This window comes from Miscanthus floridulus, chromosome 11, assembly GCF_019320115.1.
Source record: "Miscanthus floridulus cultivar M001 chromosome 11, ASM1932011v1, whole genome shotgun sequence".
NCBI classification, from domain to species: domain Eukaryota; kingdom Viridiplantae; phylum Streptophyta; class Magnoliopsida; order Poales; family Poaceae; genus Miscanthus; species Miscanthus floridulus.
Window position 1 is genome coordinate 66,392,456 of NC_089590.1, and position 23,056 is coordinate 66,415,511.

General features: G+C 44.7%; 1 protein-coding gene, 1 long non-coding RNA gene and 1 pseudogene across 5 annotated transcripts; 2 read left to right on the top strand and 1 right to left on the bottom strand.

Annotated features, from left to right (window-relative positions):
- Positions 1–1,333: 1,333 nt before the first annotated feature.
- Positions 1,334–8,821, bottom strand: LOC136494513 (uncharacterized). 2 transcript variants are annotated; one of them, XR_010768619.1, is made up of 3 exons: positions 8,474–8,821; positions 2,142–2,270; positions 1,334–1,985 (listed from the first exon to the last, which is right to left on the bottom strand). It is a non-coding gene; the product is annotated as an uncharacterized lncRNA (long non-coding RNA). The 2 variants fall into 2 exon arrangements; XR_010768618.1 differs by having other exon boundaries at positions 1,334–1,745; positions 1,823–2,270.
- Positions 2,759–7,348, top strand: LOC136493288 (putative wall-associated receptor kinase-like 16). 3 transcript variants are annotated; one of them, XM_066489353.1, is made up of 5 exons: positions 2,759–2,981; positions 3,848–4,004; positions 4,650–5,592; positions 5,739–5,885; positions 5,967–7,348. In XM_066489353.1, exons 2-5 carry the CDS (start codon positions 3,975–3,977, stop codon positions 7,157–7,159), a joined length of 2,313 nt encoding a protein of 770 aa, XP_066345450.1. In that variant the 5' UTR covers positions 2,759–2,981; positions 3,848–3,974; the 3' UTR covers positions 7,160–7,348. The 3 variants fall into 3 exon arrangements, with proteins under 3 accessions (XP_066345450.1, XP_066345448.1, XP_066345451.1); XM_066489351.1 differs by having other exon boundaries at positions 2,765–2,981; positions 5,958–7,346; XM_066489354.1 differs by lacking the exon at positions 3,848–4,004 and having other exon boundaries at positions 2,767–2,981; positions 5,958–7,345.
- Positions 8,822–9,310: 489 nt separating the features above from the next.
- On the top strand, positions 9,311–22,234 carry LOC136492101 (wall-associated receptor kinase 5-like; annotated as a pseudogene).
- The last annotated feature ends 822 nt before the right edge of the window (positions 22,235–23,056 follow it).

The following is a 23,056-nucleotide window of genomic DNA, read 5'->3' on the forward strand; positions in this document are numbered from 1 at the left end:
GTGATGTTTACAGTTTTGGTGTGATACTTCTCGAGTTATTGACAAGGAAGAAACCAATCATTGAGAATGAGAACGGTGATAAGATAAACTTGTCAAGTTATTTCTTTTGGGATATGGAGACGAGGCCACTTGAAGAGGTAGTTGACGCTGAAATTATAGGGGAAGCAAGTAAGGAAGCGATTCTAAGCATGGCTGAGCTGGCAGAGGAGTGCCTAAGTCTAACAAGGGAGGAGAGACCTACCATGAAGGACGTGGAGATGAGGCTGCAAATGTTGAGGTGCCATCAAGATGTTGCTCCAAGGGCAAGGAAGGGCAATGAAGTGACCCATCGTCGTCGTGAAGCAGAGAGAATAAATAGGATTAGTTGTGCTATTCCGGTGGCTGCTAGTCATCATGGCTCACGGCAATACAGCCTAGAGCAAGAGTATATTTTGTCCTCACGTGTACCACGATAGATTGTTGGCAGAACATATCCATGTTGTATGTATTATGATTGGGTGTTGTGTTCTTATAGTTTCATAATACAAACCCAATAAAGGGGTGCATGTATCCTCCTCATGAATAATAATAAGCATGGACTCTTTTAAGGTGATAATAGAAGTCACCTTTCTTCCCGATGTTATCCTTTGGCATTAACTACAAATGTGCAATATGAAATTTCTACAAGAAAGTAGTGGATGCATTACGTAACCATAACCATGGACCATTGATGATGACATGTAACCTTAGGATATGATCATAAAAGTTAAAAACAAGGTGAGCTCGTTCCTATGTTTGTATAATAATATAAGTAAAAATTTATTACTACCTAATGTTTATTTTTAATGTGCTTAGAAATTATGATTAACTTGGAAAAGACGCTTCCTATGACCTCTACAACAGATGGGCATGGATAAATTATGCACATGACTGATTTTGGAATGTAAGCTTATCGAAGCCTAACATTCGGTTTGTCGGTAGCCCGATAGTACTTTATTAGGAAGACATAACACTTCCATCCGGAGTGGAAAAATTGTTTGTTAAGCTCAAATGGATATAGTCCCATCTCAATATCCGTCGGCAAGACCCCTAAATCATCATTGAATTTTGCTGTGCCAGATGCAGCGACATAGCCTTGAGCCCCTTTAGTCTCAGGGCCTGGTCCCCATGTCTTCAACTTCGACATATTATCTGGACATAACATTAACCCAAACATACCTTTTCAGTTATAGTTGTTTTCCTTCGTACGCCGCATGCATGAACATAGTTCACCAAACTATTTAGGGGTGCCCGTTAGTGTTTTCTTTAGAAAAAATAATTGTCTTATTTATGCCTTCTGCACGAGTTGTACACTCAACCAGCTATTATTGATTTATTGTAAGTTCCGGCCTCATGCAGTCAGGCTGATCATAAGCAACTGCTAGCAAAAATTCAAAACAAGTTTGGTGTACGTACACAAATCATAACTTAGGCGTAAATAACATATTTTGAGTCCCCCAATTTAGCTGACCATTGTAATACCATGGTTTCTACTCTTTTTTTGGAAAAAAAATCCACGATTTCTACTTTATTTTGTAGTTGTCCAACCAAGGTGTATGGAAGTACGCTTGCTGTATAGCTTGGCCTTGGTCTTCTGCTTCTGTGTGCGGCACAGGGCGCCCCTGCTTTTCCGGTTCCTAGTCCCCAATGTCAAAACAGTGTGGAAGTCTGAAACAGCTACGCCTAACTTTCTGTAGCCCTTTTCATGGCTCCCTAGAATCTTGATTCTGCAACAAAGCAAATGGTTGCCTGCCCTGCCAAAGATTGCACAGTTCAGTCATGAACTCTAGGAGTGAGGAGATACCGTGAGTCGTCCAGCCCGGGGGAGGCCCATCCGACACAACTGATGCTGTCAAAAGCTTGTGGGGCGTTCGTGCAATCGTGCCTGTTCTGTTCGGCGAGAGTGCGCGATTTGCCGACCCTGGCTTGCCGACTAACTGCGCCATGGCCACACATTTGCTACTAGTCTGCCAAGAGTATTTTACTTGTTACTAGTCGTCATCACCGATAACAACACAAGGTGATGTCACCATGTCCGGTGAGTGAGATCGGCGCTGGAAGCATATGTATTTGATCAACGAACACCATGTGGGGCGGAAAAGAAAACTGCGATACCAACTCACGCATGCGAAGTCAACTCGGCTGTTTGGCCACACACAGCAACAGTGCTTTGTATGGCGACTGGCGACCGTTTCCATGTTCAAGCGCTGTCACCGTTAGTGCGTATTCCAACGTCAATTGTAGTTTTAAACCTGCAACTTCAAGTAAACTATGATAAGATTTTTTTTTCACAAACTAACCAGGAAAATGGATTATCTAGCTGAAGCAAAAGGTATGTGATATGTTAAGCTCCTTTGAAGCGTCAGTTCTTTCTTATAACTCTTGCAAAATTTGATTCGAAATTACATGTTCTAAAGAGGAGCCTAGTACCTAACCTTACTGGATTTTGCATCAACACCTGGTGGGCAGGACCTGAATGTTCAAGAACCATGCACAACTACTACTCCAATATATACACAAAGAAAAGAACAGGATAAAACATTGGCTTTGTTTTTAAGGTCAACACAAAATGAGAGCCGAAATTGTTGAGCATTATTTGCTATCCTTCCCAACCTTTGTTTCCACCACAGGATTCATTTGAAAGTAAACTATGTCATTGTCCGCTGATTTGTTCTCTCCCAATGGTTGTTGTGGCTGTCAGCAAAACACAAAGTTTCAAGATTTTCTAGCAAGACTCAGTCTCTCATCTCTATTGTGTCTAGACTCGTTCCCTACGACTCTAGGTTACATTACGCAAGATGTGTTCTTAACTTCTTATATACTCCAACACACAGACAGGGCCACCCACAGGGGGTTGTTCGCTTGTTACCAGAACAAATAACTGAAGCATTCTCCATAGGTGATAGGTCAGAGTGCTACAGGCGTCCAGGGGCAGGCCAGAGCTCTCAACTAAATATCCAAAGGTATGCTTTCTATTCGAGGAAATCTGAAATCCCCACTTTTGTTTATCATCCCCATTCCCTATTCCCTATAATAGCTTCTTTTATTATCTGCATGATTGAAGGTGTTCATGCTTCATTTTTTGAGATGTTTCATTGTTTGGTTGGATGTCAACACTACGCAAGACAGACGAATACTCATATGTTCCTAGCAGCCTTGCACTGTCTATGCTGTCTTCAGACGTAACTTACGCCCCTTGCAAAGACACTGTTTGGAAAAAATCAGTTTTAAACAAGATTGTTTCAGATTTTCTGTAGGCATTCGCTTGAGTGAGTCCCTCATCCGCCAGAAAGTCCTGAACGATATGTGTAGGAAATGTTATACTCCCTTCATTCACAAAAGATGCAATTCTCGTTTTTTGAGGAGTCAAAGGATTTGAAGTTTGATCAAAGTTAAATATCATTAAATTAATTATGAAATATATATAGTAAACCTAGTTGGAGACATAAATGTTGTTACTATTCACTATAAACTTGATCAAAGTTAAGCTAGTTTGACTTGTACAAATCTCATAGTTGCATTCTTTTGTCGATAGAGAGAGTAAGATCTTAAGGGGAGAATCAGCTTATATACACAGCAGATTTGACGTGACTCTCTTGTGTTTACCTAACATCCTAACCTTCCTCGGATCAGAGGAATTCATATCTTCGACTTCAAGAATCAAGATATTATTTGGGTACATCATTAACACAAAAGAACACTTCAGTTATATTTTGGTTCTTTCCACAGCGCACGGGTTGGGATTTTTAGAAGTGCACAGAACAGAACTTTATAGCTCACCCTTCACGATTTAGCTGACCGTTGCAATATCATGGTTTCTACTTTCTAGTTATATATCTGGCCAAGGAGTATGGAAGCGCGGCCTGTACAGCGTGGCCTTGTCTGTCTTCTGCTTCTGTTGGCGGCACAGGACGCCCCTGCTGTTCCGGTTCCTAGCCCTGAATGCCAAAGACAGTATGGAGGCGTTGACATCCATTACCCGTTCGGTATTGGTGACAACTGCTAACGATCACTAGCTCATCTATTCCTAACAGTCTTTCACTACTTATGCTCACCCCTTGCAAGGCACTGTCTGCAAAATCAGCTTTAAACAATATTGTTTTAGCTTTTCTGTAGGCATTCACTTGAGCGCAATTCCCTAATCCACATGGAAGAGCTGATATATCTAGAAATATTTTAAGATTTGACTCAAGGGAAGAATCAGCTGATGTACATCACTAGGATTGTCTTGTGCACTTGTAATAACTGTGCTTACCCAACCTTCCTCGGATCAGGGGAAGCCAGATCTAAAACTTATTTGGCACATCATTAACCCAAACGTTGTACATTTTCGGTTATTGTCTTCTGTTTCTCTTTAATACAGCACGTGTATGATTGTATGAATATAGTCTTAGAGTACATTGGGATATCTCAGATATGGTAGATTAGGATCGTGTAATCCTGACTTGTCTTATCTCAAGGAGACTTTTTGCCTCCTAACCAATGTACTGTAATTCTATACAATCCATCCCACACGAGACTCGGCAACACAATCAATGATTCTATTCAATTCTGTATGTTGGGATTTCTTGACATGTAGGAGTACACAAAGCACAATTTAGTTGTACATATATTGACTCTCACTGATTTAGGTGATCGTTGCAATATCATGGTTTCTTCTACTTTCTAATTATCCACCAAGGAGTATGGAAGTGCGGTGTGTACAGCTTGGACTAGTTTGTCTTCTGCTTCTGTTGGCGGCAAAGAACGCCCCTGCTCTTGCGGTTCCTATCTCTCAATGCCAACGGCAGTGTGGTAGTGTTGACATCCATTACCCATTCGGCATAGGTGATAACTGCTCCCTGTCACCAGGCTTCAACATCAGCTGTGACAAGGTACAAGATGGCATCCCGAAGCCATTCATCGGTGACGCCGAGCTGCTCAATATTTCCTTGATTCATGGCACAATCCGGGTGCTCAATCCCATCTCAACATCCTGTTACAACTCTTCTGGTCTCATGGAGGGTAATCAATGGTCTATCAACACTATTGATTCTCCCTATCGGTTCTCTGACATCCACAACAAGTTCACTGTCATCGGATGCAACACCCTTGCCTACATCTCCAACAGCAACGGCACAGGCTACCAGAGCGGCTGCGTCTCAACGTGCAGCAATCTGTCAGACTTGGTAGATGGTTCCTGCTCCGGCATGGGCTGCTGCCAGACGGCGATACCCAGGGGGATGGCCTATTACGAAGTCGGCTTCGACAGCCGTTTCAACACAAGCCAAATCTGGAGTTTCAGCCGATGTAGCTACGGCGTGCTGATGGAGGCGGAGGCGTTCAACTTCAGCACATTATACATCACCACGACCAAGTTCAACGACACCAACGTCGGGCGAGCACCCTTGGTGATTGACTGGGCTATAAGAGATGGGACGACGTCGTGTGAGGTCGCCAAAAGGAATGAGACAGGCACTTACGCGTGTCTCAGCACCCACGGCGAGTGCGTGGAATCCCCCAACGGGCCAGGGTACCTGTGCAACTGCTCCAAAGGGTATGACGGCAACCCATATCTCCCAGATGGATGCAAAGGTACGAATTTGACTTCGTTCTAAAATGTTCAAGTAGTCAAGTGTGCGTGCATAATATCTTCCATATCTCATCCAATGACTTAGCTCTGTAGCCTCTCTATCTATCAATTGTGTACTATCGCACTTAGTTCTTGCCACTTTCTGCAGATTACAATGAATGTAGAGACGTATCGTCATGCCCCTCAGGCAGCATCTGCCACAACACAATAGGAGGATACCGGTGTTCGTGTCGAGCGGGAAGGAAGTTTTCTGAGCAAAACAAAACATGTGACCCTGATACTGGCCTCATCATAGGTAAGGCCCTCAGCTAGCATCAAATGGAAGTTTTCTAACAAGACAACGCTCTTATCTGATGCTGTTATGCAGGAGTTACAGTTGGCTTTCTTGTTCTCGTGATTTTCTCCTTCTTTGGATACATGATTCTTCAAAAGAGAAAACTGAACCAAGTTAAACAAGAACATTTTCGACAGCATGGAGGCGTGCTCTTGTTTGAGAGGATGAGATCAGAAAAGGGTCTTGCTTTCATTGTATTTAGTGAAGCTGAACTTATACAAGGCACAGACAACTACGATAAGAGCAGAGTAATTGGAAAGGGAGGCCATGGGACAGTCTACAAAGGGATAGTTAAGAACAACATGCAGGTTGCAATTAAGAGATGTGCACTGATCGACGAAAGGCAAAAGAAGGAATTTGGTCAAGAAATGCTAATACTGTCCCAAATCAATCACAAGAACATTGTCAAACTCGTGGGTTGTTGCCTTGAGGTGGAAGTTCCGATGTTAGTCTACGAGTTCATCCCTAATGGCACACTATTCGAGCTTATCCATGGGAAGAACCAAGCACTGCAAATATCTTTCAGCACCCTGTTAAGGATTGTTCATGAAGCAGCCGAAGGACTCAATTTCCTACACTCGTATGCATCTCCTCCAATCATCCATGGTGATGTGAAGAGTGCCAACATCCTACTTGATGGTAACTACATGGCGAAAGTGTCAGATTTTGGAGCCTCCATACTAGCCCCATCCGACAAAGAGCAATATGTCACAATGGTTCAAGGTACTTGTGGATACCTCGACCCTGAATACATGCAAACATGCCAACTGACAGAGAAAAGTGACGTCTACAGCTTTGGTGTTATCCTTCTTGAGGTCCTCACTGGCCAAGAGCCTCTCAAGTTGGATGGACCTGAGATGCAAAGAAGTTTGTCGTCAAATTTCTTATCCGCTATGAAGGAGAACAATCTTGATGCGATCTTGCCGAGCCACGTGAAGGGACAAGAGAGCAATGAATTGATCAGAGGGCTTGCAGAGCTAGCCAAGCAATGCCTGGACATGTGTGGCAGCAACAGACCATCAATGAAGGAGATCGCCGATGAGCTCGATAAATTGAGGAAGCTTTCACTGCATCCTTGGGTACAGATTGATGCAGAGATGATAGAGACTCAAAACCTTCTTCTTGGTGGAACATCGACTGCTAGCTTTGAAATAGAAGCCAGTACAACTGGGTATCCTACACAAGAAGGTGAGAACCTGCCCATGAACCCAAGAAGTTCATACTATGCTAGGTGAATAGCATATGTTGTGGTGAATTCCATTGAAACTTCTACTTCTGGGACATCTGCGAGCTAGTTGTTGTACTATCTAATGTGTATATAATGTTACAGACACAAAGCTCTGCCTATCTTTACCCATTCAAGTATGTATATGTGCCCAGCACCTCTGCAACATATAATACTCCATGACAATAAATTTTATAAGTTGTTTCTTTAGATAAGTTTATACGTCTGAAACATTATCATATGTCAATACTCGTAATTTAATTTGTAGCATATTATGTTTTTTATAAACAATACTACTATACATAGAATTATTCAATGTAGAAAATACATTCAACATCTTAAGTACCTAGGTGTGTATTAATGATTGTTATGTGATTGTAGTAATTAATGCCGGTGTTATGTACCGGCAATAACATGGGGAGTACGTCTCATCAACGGACCTTAAACTTGTCCCTCATTCTCATTTCGGTCCCGGTACCCTTAAAATACATTTTACCACCATAAACTTGCTAATTGTACTATATGAGGCCCAAATCTTAGAAATTGCATTAAACCGCCCATGTGGCATGCCGACTGTCCCGAGTTCTCATCCAAGTAAATGTCACGCGGTGCGACACGACGGGGTCAGCTACGGCCATGCGCAAAGCCACAGCCAAGCTCTACTTCTCGCGGCGACGCCGCACACAGGGTGGACACCAAGACTGCCTTTCACTTAGGGTTAGGATTCACAAATTTGGGAATTTGACTTAGGGTTTGGAAATTTTGGGGAAAAAAGAAATTCGAGATCCAAGGTTCTCGAAATTTAGGGAATTTGATCTTACAGTTTGCAGTTCGCCTTTTCCCCTCCTTCTACATGCTTAAAACTGAAAGCCTAGTCCCTCATTAGGTGTTGTCATGTCTAATCCGAGTCAATTAAAAGGAGTTGGCAATTAACCTTGGCTAACCCTTAGCCCTAATTTGACTAACACAACGTGAATTAGGCCCAAAGCTAATTGACTTAGTTACTAATCTGGGTATTAGGGCTAAACAGTGGCACAGTTAGACTAAAACATGAACAATTAGTACTTAAACACAATCAAAAGCCAACAAGTATGCCTTAAGCCAAAACTTAAACATACCAGAGACTTGGAGTGGCACTAATTAGATCTTAATTTAGGTCCACCCAAGGCTTAGCAAACTTAATCAGGGCCACTTGAACTAGCCCAGCTCTGGCTACCAAATGTTAAATCTTAGTGCTTAAAACCGGATCACTTGTTCATAATTAGGACACCTCATTTGGATTAATATCGGGTATACCTTAGTTTAGATGAGTTGGAGGCCATACCTTAGTTAAATAGGCTCCCTCCACTCTCTGGCCTAGCACCTCTCCTCTCAACCTCTTCTGTTCGTGGCCGCCGCTCTCCAGGAAACACCGAGCAGCAGCTGCTCATCGCCTCCGACCTTTGCCTCTAACTCCCGGCCCTCCCATTCCTCTAGCAGAACGGTGTAGGCAGGAGATAGCGCAAAGCGCACCTCAACGGCTCAGCCATCGCAACTCGCAAGCAGCAGGCAGTAGCACATGTCGTCCTGACCTCCTGCTCCCTCACACGGACGGCGGTTCGGACAACCAAACGGTCGCCCCAGAGGAACGACCCGACGGTGGTGGCGGCGCAGAGCAAGGAGACGTTGCGGAGGGCAGAGCAATTGTGCGATAGGCTGCCAAAGGGCCGTTAGTCCAAACTGATAAGAGCGTCCCGGCGGCACTCTCAGGTTGTGGATTCGAGTTCCGTGGGCGCCAAATTGGACTGGGTTAAAAAAATCTCCTCATCTGTTTTATGTTAAATCACAGGTTTTAAAATCGGTCTATTTTTATAGAACGTTGGTGTTGGAAGGTTTTCTAAATCTACGTGAGAAATTTTTTTTCTTAATGCAATACCTGGGTGATCGTACCCTTGTAGGTTCAGTTTTTAATTGTGCGATAGGTGGATAGAGAAGGGAGGGCAAGCGGAGGTTAAAATTATGCGGCGCCGTCGCAGGGAACCTGACGTGCGACACCGCTGTTTGCTTTCCGTTTTTTTTTTATTACCAGGGTGTTTTTTTCTTGAGTGGATTTTACTTGATTGCTGGGGATTACTAGCGCCAGGACCTTCGTGGCAGATGAGCGGGTCTGGACCGCCCACGCATGCCGCTGCCCCAGCTCGTCCGCCCACGTCTGCGGCTGCGCCGTATCATTGCTGTACGCACATGTCCGTCCCTGGTCTACCTCGCCCTGCCCCGCACACGCACCCTGACAGCGCCCATCAGTCCTTCCCACTGACCCATCCTCTTTACGCACGGGCAGGACCCAGAAACTCGGATGAGGACGAGCACGTCCCGACTACAGGACCCAGGCGCACCGTGCGCCCCATCTGTCACCTCCGGATCGCCGCGCCCGGTCCGTGTCCTATAACTCTCTGACCATACCTCTAAAACACGAAATATTTCGAACATAAAACATTTGATGTAACATAACTCTGAATAAGATGAAACATTTAGAACATACATTTACAAATCTATATGTAAAACATATGCAACATCCAGATAAAACACTTTCAACACGAGAACACTTACTACAATACAAGAATAAAACAACTGAAACATTTGTAACATACTATTGCAACATATGTGTGAAACATATGTAATATACGTCTGAAATAAATGAAACACTTAGAACAAACGCTTACAACATGCCTGTGAAACACTTGCAGCATATACAACATCCCGATCTACTTTTACAATATCCATATAAAACACTTATAACATACCTCTAAAACATCTTAAACACTTGAACATATATTTTCAGCGTAATATCTCCTCGCTGCTGGGAATAAAGACTCGTCGACATGTGGAGTTCACCGGTATAGAGCTCGCGGGTGGCACGGAGCTTGCTGCTCCGGTGGAGAAGGCCGTGGCAAGTCCCATGGAGAAGGTTGCGGCGGGTCTGCGCGCTGGAGAAGCCCGCGAGAGGGAAATTTTTTTATTTTTAAACTTTTTCCAAAACAAATTTCAAATATAACACCATTGCTTTTTTATTTTTCAATCTAACCCGTTTGGCCGTGTCTAAGTCCATGGCGCGGCCAAAACACGCCGTCATGTCACATGCATCGACGCGGCATGATTTGCCGCATCGGACAACGATTTCCACGTGAAAATCCTTGCCGCACTTAGTAATACGGCAACAGCAACTCTTAAAATACGAATACCTATCAATCTACTAAGCTAGTTCTATCGGCTAAGGTGCTAAGTTACCTACTGTTACCACTAATAAGTATGAAGTATGACATATACTATCTTAGCAACTAACGGTATTCTTACTCTTAATACCGATTTACTCTATATATGATAAAACAAGGAGTACTAGCTACTCTATTTATCCACCTACTCTAGGGCTATAAAAATTACAGTGAGTACATAATAATCTAATGAACCTACTGTAAAAATTTCATGGCTAAAGCTATCATCAATTTGCCACAAAAATCCCTACAAATATTAAGCTACATAATGCTAAGCTTTCTAAATTAAATTTATGAACCTATCATTATCAGAGCTAACTATAAACTAACTACACCAACAGATAGATAGCATTTTTGTGAACCTAACAAATTTTGTTTCACTATTTTTGGACATCTATAGAATTTACAATTATTTTTCAAAGTTCAGCTCAAAACTAAATTGAATAAACATTCATAATTTCACTGGAAATTGAAAAACTGAATTCCACCCGCGTGGCCCGCGAGCGAGCGGCTTGGCCCACTCCAGCGCCCCACGTGCGCACACGCGCAGCACACCGGCGTGGCCCACGCGGCTCGGCCCACGTGCAACAGTGGCCCAACACGGGGAGACCCATGCGCGCTCCGACGATTATGCAAAAGAGACCTAGGCTTTCAACCAAATGAATCCACCGTCCTTTCTACTATTTCACTCTCTCTCTCTCTCTGACGCTCGCACTTAACCCCCCGATTCACTTCGAATTCCCGTTTCAAGGTCCCTGGCCGGAACTTAACAGAGGTCGCGGCATCTCCGGCCAAACGCCGACGAGCACGGACCTCCTCGGCAGCAATCCTCACCACCGCGACACTCCTCATCACAAGTGCATTCGATAGAGGTAATAAACACCACGATTGGTGCTGCACAGAGGCATGGCCAGGCACCACGACGGGGTTTGGTCACAGTGACACCGGCGTCGGAGAATTAACCTAGCCCAACGCCTCTACCGCTACCCTAGGAGCAAAGGTGCCTCACCAGATACGTGAAGGACGGCCTAGATGAAGTCGCGGGGCTCAGCAGGATGGCTGGCCATGAGCGCGGGGTTGCTCTGGTTCATAGCAAGCGCGACGACGGCGTCCCTGGTGACCTGCTGCTCCGCCAGCGAAACTGCTACACGAGCGAGCCAACCAAGTCAACACGACGCAAAAGCACCGCTCAATTGAAACAACGGAGCACGGGGCGACGCCCTGGCCGAGCACCCACCTCGACGGTCATGGTGGGCCGCCGCAAGGAAAATGCCCGCATTACCTCACTGGAAGACGAAAGCTCGTCGGGTCGACTCCAATCGCGAGCTAACTACCAGAGCTAGTTGGGCGCACAGCTAATTGGAAGGAGGTGGACTACGCAAGGCTAATTAGATGGATGACTCAACTCGGTCTTATGGTGGCTGATGATGGGGAAAACTCAAATTGACACCCCGACATCGTACGACCGCAACAGTGGCAGACATGGCGCGACGCTAGACTCCAAATCAAGCTCCAGACGTGCGCAATTACGAGGGTAGGGCCAGGCTCTATGGGTTTTGCCTTGGCGCTGCTCGGTCGGCCGGCGCGACGCCATTCAAGGCGACGTGACAGGGAGCGTGGCATGGCGTAGTCACTAAATGGGGAAGGACGGCAGTGCGACGGGTGATGGCTCCTAGATCGGCACGACGACGTGCAACCGTAGTGGCTTGACTCACAAGACGACGGCGGCTCGGCCCTACGTGCCTAGGTGGCTGGCGCTGGTCTAGGGAGGCAGCAGCGTGGCGTCAAAGTGGATGTGAGGGCAATGTAGGCGGGACAATCCACACGCGTGCAGCCGTGAAGGGTCTACGGCAGCAGTGGCCATGCGAGCGGTGGTCGGAGCGCAGCGTGACTGGGGACGCAGCTCGACGCGACGACGATGGCGAGCAGAGTGACTCAGGCAGACGCGATGGCGGGCAGAGGGCCCAGGCTCGCTGGGCCCCAGCATGCGCGTGTGCGCGCGAATCGCGTGCCAGGGCGCGGCAACGGTGGTGCGGCCTGGGCGGCAGTGCGCGTTGGCGCGTGCGTGTTGCTTGCGGCGACGCCGGCCAAGTCACGGTGACCGCGGCCAGACGCTGGCACCGGCTAGAAACATGCCAAGCACGCATTTGAAAGCATTCCAAAAATCAAACTCGATGATTCAAATGCCAAACCAATTTTTCTATACTCAAAAGGGTAGGTTATACTACTGAAACAAGCCCAAATACCATACTACTACCAAACCCGATTCTCCTATAAAAATTCCCAAACTTAGCTTCGTCAAAGCGTTGTCCGACTTAGGAATTTCGGCTGTCTTAAATGGTTTCGCGTCGAATGCGATTTCCAAGCTATTAAGTAAGCTATCTAGCGAATCCCGTTCTCGACCGCAAGTATTTCACCGCCACCTACGAAGCTTACACTACAAACTTTATTAAAGTGCCGGATATGCGTTCTATAGCATTTTCGTTCAATAAAAAATCGTTTAAAACTCTAAGCGGTATAACGCGACATGAAATATAATATTCGTTTCGCGTTTCCGATGAACATTTTGAGTCATAGAAATTGATTGACACACTATAATTCATACACTATCACTTAAATATGATGCACATGCAGTGTTTTAGCAAAAGATTGTACAGTGTAACACCGAGGGTGTTACAAATCTATCCCCCTAAAACAAAATCTCGACCCGAGATTTCATGTGCTAGTGTGGGAAAGGAGATAGGAATTACATTTCAATGTAACAACTACCTATCTAAACTAGAGAGAAGGTGGGGGTAATGCTTCAATATATAGTTCTCTTGTTCCCACATGGCCTCATCCTCTGAGTGGTTTTGTCACTGTACCTTGTAGAATTTCACCATATTGTTCCTTGTCACTCTTTCCTTTTCGTCCAGGATTTTGACAGGGTGCTCAATATAAGTCAAATTAGGCTGGAGATGAGGTCCTTCAATCTCCATAGCTTCATCAGGGATCCGTAAATATTTCTTCAATTGCGATACATGAAACACATTGTGTACCGCAGATAAAATATCGGGAAGCTGGAGACGATAAGCAATTGGACCACACTGCTCCAAAACCTTGTAAGGACCCACATATCGAACCGACCAGAACACAACACAAGCACATGGCTGAGCAGCAATCGAGCTCTCAACATCCATTCACTCTTTTCACCAGAGACTTGGGACATGTCCCTCTCTTACCTATTTGTAACCCCTACTATAAACTTTCAGTGCTAGTAACACGAGCAGCAGCGATGAACTAGACGTAGGGACATTCTGTCTGAACTAGTATAAACCTTGTATCCTCAAGCACACCATCCGAGCCAGACGCGCAATACTAGAAATTTACTCGTTGTTGGTAACTCGAAACACCGACAATGCTCTAGTGTATTTTGCCAAAGCTAACCAAATGTATGGAGGGGAATTTAAGCGCCGCAGTTTTGGCGAGCGCAACTTCCACTAAGAAGGAAATTCATTAATAATTTGAATAAGTTAGTTAATCAAATTTATAAAAGGTTTCATCGATATCTGATGCTACTACCACCTGCTGCTGGCCTTTTTTTTTGTAGAAGTGGTCAGCTTGGAATTTTATTTTGAAGATACTAGAGCCCAGACGTTTGGACGTATGTCCGTGCGGCCGCCATCTTCATTTCATGTGCGCCGCGCGTACGCGAGAAACGCCACATCTTCATCCCTGGTATAAAGTTGTGAATCCCATCAAGAGCTGCAATTTTCATATAGAAAGTATCTCCATTTGACACAACGTAAGAAAGATACAATTTTTTTAAGGCCACATGCACCTGTACGCGATTAATATACTCCTAAAAATTTATTTTATTTTTTGAGCATCTTAATGATCTGAAATTAAAAAAAACTCAAAACTAAAAAGTTGTAAATCTTGTCGAGAGCTGCAATTTTTATATAGAAAGTATCTTCATTTGACACCATATATGAGAGATACGATTTTTCCAAGGCGACAAGCATTTGTACGCGTTTAATATACTGCTGAAACTTTGTTTAATTTTTTGAGCATCTTAATTATCTTATATTAAAAAAATTCAAAACTAAAAAGTTGTAGATATCGTCGAGTGCTACAACTTTCATATAGAAAGTATCTTTATTTGACACCATATAAGAGAGATACAATTTTTCCTAGGCGAAAAGCACTTGTACGCAAATAATATACTGCTGAAACTTTGTTTAATTTTTTTGAGCATCTTAGTGACCTTAAATTAAAAACTCAAAACTAGAAAGTTGTAGACCTCATGGAGAGCTACCATTTTCATATAAAAATTATTTTTATCCGAGATCGTATGAAAAAGATATAATTCTTCTGAGGTTGCACCTTGCCACGCCAGTCTGGTTGGCGTGGTGCTACAGTGTTGCACGCCGACGCGAGTAGCGTGGCAAGGATTTTCACGTGAAAATCGTTATCCGACGTGACAGATCGCGCCGCGCCAATGCATGTGGTGTGGCAGCATATTTTGGCCGCGCCATGGACTTAGACGCGCCCAAAGGGGTTAGATTTGGAATTTGTTTTTAAAAAAGGTTAAAAATAAAAAAAAAACTAGGGTGGGAGGTCCGGTGGAAAGAGAGGAAGAAGGGCTGCCGTGCTCTGGCGCGGAGGAGATGTCAGCCGACGGAGTGGAGGCGCGATGCAGAGGGAAGCGCAGTGGAGAGCGCCGTCACCGAGGCGGCGTGGCGGAGCGCGATCGTGGAGAGCTGTCACGACATTGCGGTGAGATGAGTTTTTTTTTTCTTTTTTTAGAATGATTAAGGGGCGAGTGGATGAGCAGATCAGATACGGTTGTTGAGCTGCGTTGTGGGATATTGGCCCCGTTCGGCTTACTTTATATTCGGCTTGTTCGGCTTTTTTTTCAGCTGGAACCGTGTTTTTCTCTCACAACATTTCAGCTAGAACAGTATTTTTAGTCACTTTCAGTCAAGTTTCAGCAAGCCGAACAGGGCCATTATCGGCACCGCTTGGGCGGACAGACGTCCTGTACCCAGCATTACCGTTATTGTTTTATCCATCTATCTAAACATGGCCCACTAAACCCAGATGCATGCATGAAGTGAACGGTGATTAAGCGGTGTCCGCTAGACTCTGTGCGGCACCTCCGCATAGAATTCTTTTTCCAGTAGGCGGGCAGCAGCCCAGCGGCCAGCGTGGCGGATATGCGATGTGTCGTCGGGCTAGCGGACCATCGAACCAAGTGATGGACGGGCTCGGGCCACGATTGTCAGCCCGATGCTCAGGTCGGGTCAGGTCCGGATTTTTTTGACCTGGCCCGATCTGGCTGATGATCATGTATAGCAGGTGCTGATGCAGTAGGGTGATGTAGCGGTCACCATAGTCAGTACTTTGTACCTGCGACGTCCTTTGTGGTGGCGGCGACAGTGATAGAGCAGAGGCAATGCTCACAGGAATGTTGATCCACCGTGAGGCTTACTGGGACCTTTTATTTTATTAACATGTTGTGCAACCCGGAGGAGGGTGCACCAAAGGTTTGTTAGAGCTCCCAATTGGGACGGTACGTGGGGCGTCACCCCTCTCGACTCGGTCATGTGACCATTGTCTAAGATCAACTCAACAGTTTCTGCAACGTCTATGGTAGCTTTGTTATTTGGCTACTGCCACTATGCCATAATTGTCAATCACTGTCGCTTCAAAACTAGTTTTCACTGTCGGATTTTGATCTAATAGTGGGTAATGGACGATGATGTCCACGGCGTTTAATTATATGTTGCTCATCCTGCAGTGATACCCATTCTCGTAAAAAGAAAACATCAAAAAAACCATCACACCACCATGGAGGCCGTGCCGAGGCCCGCGGAGGCCGCCCCTCGCACCGGGGACTGCCACAACCCATACAGAGGCCAAAGGGACTTTTTTATGGAGAGAAGTAAATAGCAATAGGGGAGAGAGATGCAGAGGAAGAGAGCATCAGAATTGAGAGTAGTCGAACTTAACCAGTTTGGAGGACCGGACTTAAGACCTGAGTTAACTACATTCCATTTTTATTTTAGGTTCGGAGGCGACATTACTATCGGTTTGAGTTAAAAACCAGTCAATGGTACTAACACTGTCTCCTGTCAACACCAACCAACAGTGACAATTCATTACCGGTTGACTGAGAAATCTGATAATAATACCTTTCTTTCTTACGAACCGATGTTAGTTTTAAACTTTTGATAATGATTGTCTAATGTACTCTCTCCGTTCCAAATTATAAGACTTTTTTGCTTTTTAGATACATTGTTTTAATTATATATCTAGACATAGTATATATCTTTGAGCATAATATAATCTATGTATCAAAAAAAGCCAAAACATCTTATAATTTGAAATGAATGGAGTAGTAGTGTGCAGCTGCAATAAAGCCATAGCCAACTTCAACTGGTCTGATTTTTTTTTTTGAAAACATAACTGGTCCGAATTTATGAACGAGCCTATGCACGTGTCTACTTTGTATATCTTCCCCTCTTTCAATTCAAAAAAAGAGGACCGTCCTGCTGTCCCGTTCGATCTCATACCCTGAACTGAATGCCACCTAAAGTTCCCACCATAGCCATAGCCCAGGGGCGAACGACGGCGGCGGCGCCCGACAACCGCAACATGTGTTGTGCCTGTGATCACCTTACACCGCCGGCAGAGCGAGTGATGAAGCCTTGGGACGCTGACATCGCCGCGACGCGCGGGCGAGCGCCAGAAGCGCAGCGCGCTGCTGCCTACGGAGCGTGCCATGCGCATGAAGGACGTGTCAGTGATTACTGCAGGCTTACAGCTCATCGACCTGGAATTTGTTACACTAATTTTTTTAGCACCAGTTGATCATCAATCTGAAAATCATATGAATATGAGATCGTGACAACTAATATTTGGTCAACAACCATGTGCTCCCCTTTTTGTTACTAGATAGAAGAACAGCCATGTGCTTCTTCCTCTTATAATTCTGCCATGTGGACAAATTAAACGACCGTAAGTCCTAAACACGTACCTAAAGAACTATGCATGCGTTCCTTTGATCGATCAGACTTAACGGGCTAACGTGCCAAAATGCGCGTTCGTGTAAGACTCAGTCTTCACTGTGTACTAGTATATATATGTTAAGGGACGAGGCATGATTCTCTCGTATACACACAACGCGTACACAAAGTCACAAACAGTGCTTGCTTTAATTTTGTTAGAACAAACACTGCTTAAGCAATCTCCAGAGGTTCTCATTGCTCTCATCGTCCCGGGGAGAACAGACCTCTCAACTAATAACTACCCAAAGGTACATATATTCTATTCAACGAAAGATGAAGCTCATTGCCACTATTTCAGGTCAATTTACTCAATTTGCCAGTCCCTTTTGCGTTTCAGAGTCTGACTGGTTGATAGCCAAATTCTATTGCCAAAATTTGGGCAAATCAAGTTTTTTTTTTTTTGCTTTATTTGGTTTGTTGACAATTTTTCCAATACCTCACATTCGGCTTGCCAAATTTGTGATAAATATTTTGCGCAACTTTTAGTTGTCAAATCTTTAACCTGCCAAATTTTGAAAGCTAACCAAGTAGGCCCTTAGTTCATTTATCTGCATTCTTGATAATTTATATATGTTAGACAAATGATACTAGGAGAGGAATACTCGTATATTTCCTGCACAATTTATGTGGTCAGATGTATGACAAGCTGCATGTATGAAAATATGTCTCCATAAAATTTTTAGTTTGCGTGTATATCCTCCATTCCAAATTGTAAGTTGTTTTGATTTTGTCACAAGTTAAACCTTTCTCATTTTAACTAAGTGCAGAGAAAAAATCATAAACGTCTACAACATTCATTAATCCCATCCCCCACTTGCACTAAGCGACCGATATTCTCGATCCTTACTTTCCTACCCCCTCCGTTCCAAATTATAAGTCGCTTTGATTTTTTTGGTTCATGCATTTTGCTATGTATCTAGACATATTATTTATTTAGATACATAGCAAAATGGATGTAGCAAAAAAGTCAAAGCGACTTATAATTTAGAACAGATGAAGTATTATATTGTTCAATAAGTTCGCGGACAATTTAATTAATTTTGTCGGCTCAAAGGTTGCCATTACTGTTTCTTTAATTTTTTGGAAGCAAGGAGAAAACAATGCCTAGATTCTACACAAAAGTAGAAGTTCAAAACCTAATAAATTTAATTATCTCTTCCATTCTATGTGCCCGAGAATATCAATATTAGCACGAATAGTACGAAAATGTAACTCAGTATTCAAACCGATACAATATAAGATATATCTTGATTTATTCGTTATAATAGATGACAATATATATTTTTATAAGTTTGACTTGGAACAAAGCTGAAAAGACATGTGATTTGAAACGGAGACCATATTTTAAAAGTACTATATAACTACACAAATTAAAGCACAGCTAAGGTGTATCGATAATTAGGCTGCTCTCTCATCGCAAGGGTACCCACCGATTAATTAAGCTAATAAGTGTTGCCATTTCATGGTTTCTAGTTAATTATCAACACACGAGGACAATGGAAGTGCGGATTCTGCAGCTTGGTCTTGGCCTCCCGCTGCTCGTGGCACCTAAGAGCAAGCCCAATAAACTTGGCTTAAAGCCAAGCCACATGGGCAAGAGACAATTCTAGTAGACAAGGTATACAGTAAGCTCGTGTTTAGTTCTAAAAAAAAATTCCCAAAAAGTGCTACAGTAGCCATCACATCGAATCTTGAGATACGTGCATGGAGCATTAAATGTAGACGAAAAAAAACTAATTGCACATTTTGGTTGGAAATCGCGAGACGAACGTTTTGAGCCTAATTAGTCCATAATTGAACACTAATTGTCAAATAAAAACGAAAGTACTACAGTAGCCAAATTCCAACTTTTCCCAACTAAACACGCACTAAGCTTGGCTTAGAGCTGGGATGTTCATCTATTTTGAAAAACAATTTTTTATTGCGTGGGACCCACCATAGCTTTACCTTTCCTTCATCCCCATCGTCTTCCTCCTCAAGTCCAGCCCGCCCACGCAATGCAACACTCACATCCCTGCTCGAAGGACCTGCAGCCAGGCCATAACGTCAACGAGGAGGCACGCAGCCGCTAGCACGGTGGAATAGGGCCGCGGCTGCCGAGTCGGAGGACGTGTGGCCGCCGTTGAGGCAGATCAGGAGTGCGGCCACACCTGCACGCAGCACGCAGCCGGAGGACGCGCCGCCGCCAACATGTGGCGATCCACCGGCGCTGCGCGATTCCGGAGCACGGGCACACTAGCTCGCCGCCGATCTGCTGCGCTCAAGTTGCAGGAGAGAAACAGAAGGATGGCAGTGCCGAGGGAGCGTGGGGAAGGCAAAGTATATGCGGGACCCAGGGCGCGTCTTGGAGAACGCGGCGCCGATTACATCCCCCCCCCCCCCCCCCCCCCCCCCCCCCCCCCCCCCCCCCCCCCCCCCTCTTTTCCCCCTCCGCTACATAGGAAATCTCTGACGTGGCTTGGCTGAGTTACGGCTCCTGGTCCTCCTCAATGCCCAAGACAGTGTGGCAACGTTGAGATACAGTACCCATTCGGCATCGGCATGAACTGCTCACGGGGAAGCGACTTCAACGTCAGCTGCGAAGTCCAAGATGGCGTATCCAGGCCATTTATCATGGGCGGTTTTGAGCTGCTTAGTATTTCCCTGACTGATAGCACGATCCGGGTGCTCAACAACATCTCGTCGTACTGCTACAATCCCTCGTCCGGTCTCATGGAGAACAGCACCTGGGGCTCCCATACAACCAACACCTCCTACCGCTTCTCAGATGTCCGCAACAAGTTCGCCATCGTTGGTTGCAGCACACCCTCGCCTACACCTACGACGTCAGCAGGACAGAGCGGCTGCGTCTCGACATGTGGCGACCTGTCGGATCTAACGGATGGCTTCTGCTCGGGCATGGGGTGCTGCCAGACAAGCAGACCTAGGGACATGGACTGCTACAATGTCAACTTCGACAGCCGTTTCAACACAAGCCAAATCTCGCACTTCAGCAGGAGCAGCTACGCCGTGCTTATGGAGGCGACGGCATTCAACTTCAGCACCGCGTACATTAGCACAACCAGGTTCAACGACACCAATGCTGGGCGCGCACCCACGGTGCTTGACTGGGCGATAAGAAATGGGACGACGGTGTCATGTGAGGAGCCAAGCGGAACGAGACGGGCACTTATGCGTGCCTTAGCAGCAACAGTGAGTGTGTGAACTCCACCAACGGACCAGGGTACATGTGCAATTGCAACAAAGGGTATCAAGGCAAACCTTATCTTCTAGATGGATGCCAAGGTACTGATTCAACTTGATTTCGGATGTTACATGGGCGCGCACGCTATCCTTCATCTATTTCCTAACATCCAGTACTAATTTCTTTGCTCATCTTACCGCAGATGTAAATGAATGTGATGACAACCCATGCCCTTCGGGTGGCATTTGCCACAACACGGTACCAGGATATTGGTGTTCTTGTCAACTAGGAAGGAAGTTTTCAGAGAAAAACAAAACATGTGATCCTGATACCCACCTAATAATAGGTATGGTTATTCGTTATCAGTTAGTTAGATTATTAAAGGTGTTCCCATTTATGTAAAATTGATTAGTAATTCCTATCGGAACTCCAAAGGAGAGCTTAAGAATTGCTGACTGGTGCAGGAGTTTCCTAACAATGATGATTTTGACTAATGCTATTGTGCAGGAGTTACAACCGGCTTCTCCGTTCTCATGATTCTCATTTGCTGGATACATGATCCTCCAAAAGAGAAAATTGACCAAAGTCAAGCAAGAGCATTTCCGCGAACTTGGAGGCATGATTCTCTTTGAGAGGATGAAGTCAGAGAAAGGTCTTGCTGAACTTATACAAGCCACAAATAACTATGATAAGAATAGAATAATTGGTAAGGGAGGCCATGGGACAGTCTACAAAGGGATAGTTAAGGACAACATGCCTATTGCGATCAAGCGATGTGCGCTGATTGATGAAAGGCAAAAGAAAGAATTTGGCCAAGAAATGTTAATACTCTCCCAGATCAATCATAAGAACATTGTCGAACTAGTGGGATGCTGCCTTGAGGTGGAGGTTCCGATGCTAGTGTATGAATTTATCCCAAATGGGACATTGTTTGACCTTATCCATGGGAAGGACCAAGCATTGCAAATTTCTTTCAGCACTCTACTAAGGATTGTTCATGAAGCAGCCGACGGGCTTAACTTCTTGCACTCGTACGCATCTCCCCCGATCATCCACGGTGATGTGAAGACCGCCAACATCCTTCTTGATGACAACTACATGGCAAAAGTGTCAGACTTTGGAGCCTCTGTACTAGCCCCATCCGACGAAGATCAGTATGTTACAATGGTTCAAGGAACCTGTGGCTATCTAGACCCTGAATACATGCAGATATGCCAACTGACAGATAAAAGCGATGTTTACAGTTTCGGCGTTATTCTTAACTAGACGGGCCTGAGACATACAGAAGCCTGTCGTCGAATTTCCTTATAGCTATGAAGGAGAACAGTCTTGACGCTGTCTTGCCAAGCCACATAAAGGGGCATGAGAGCCCTGAATTGATCAGAGGGCTTGCAGAGCTAGCCAAGCAATGCTTGGACATGTGCGGCAGCAATAGACCATCCATGAAAGAGACAGCCGACGAGCTTGGCAGATTGAGGAAGCTTTCGCTGCATCCTTGGGCACAGCTTGAAGCAGAGGTGGAGAATCAAAGCCTTCTTGGCAGTGCCGGCCCTAAGGGTAGGCCACGAGGTGCGACGGCCGAGGGCCAGGTCCTATAGTCCATTAGGCATTAGCAAACTAATAAGAAGAGAGACATAGAACTGACTAGACGGTCCAAAAAGACAACATTGACATTTCTTTCCTAGTTTTCTTTCCCCACGCCTTCGGGTAGAGAGGAGGCGAGGAGTCACGCTACACACAACACACTCTGATCATGAGTTCGGGACGTGCGCCTTACACGCGCGGAGCTGGTGAGCCGCGCCGCCGCAAAGAGCTAGACTACCGGAGACACGGACACGACGCACGAGGACGGCGACCAGGTAGGGCTCCACAACGACGACATCTTGATTCTTTGCTTCTTATGAATTGCGATCACCGATTAATTGTTTAGGCCCAAGGTATTTTTTTCCTTTTTATTTTTAATCTAAATTAATTATTTGTATAGTATTCCAGACTTCTAGTACTTTATACCCATATAGTCATATTTTTCTTTTAATTTACATGTTAGAATTTTATAATGTTACCTAAGAAACATTTGTCATGGGTGAAAAAAGAAAACGAATATATATTTTTTTTTAATCTACATTATTCCTCAATAATTATCATACATTTACAAATATATTCCTTAATCTATATTGTTCCTCGATAATTATCAGACATGTTAAATTAAAAATATGTTATTGAATTTGTTTTCGTTTTGCAAATAAATTAGCGCCTATATATTATAAAATTTTATACCTGGTCAAGAGGGGCCGTTACGACAAGATCGCCGGAAGGCCCTTAAAATCATAGGACCGGCACTGCTTCTTGGTGGGACACCGTCTGCCCACCTAGAATTACTAGAAGATAATACTAGTGGGTACCATACACAGGAAGGTGAG

What these genes read in the sequence shown, in the direction of transcription:
- LOC136493288 (XM_066489351.1), top strand. Translation starts at nt 3,975, where the DNA reads ATGGAGGCGTTGACATCCATTACCCGTTCG. An exon ending in TCTCCCAGATGGATGCAAAG is followed by an intron (nt 5,593 to 5,738) that starts GTACGAATTTGA and finishes CACTTTCTGCAG; the next exon opens with ATTACAATGAATGTAGAGAC. An exon ending in TGATACTGGCCTCATCATAG is followed by an intron (nt 5,886 to 5,957) that starts GTAAGGCCCTCA and finishes GCTGTTATGCAG; the next exon opens with GAGTTACAGTTGGCTTTCTT.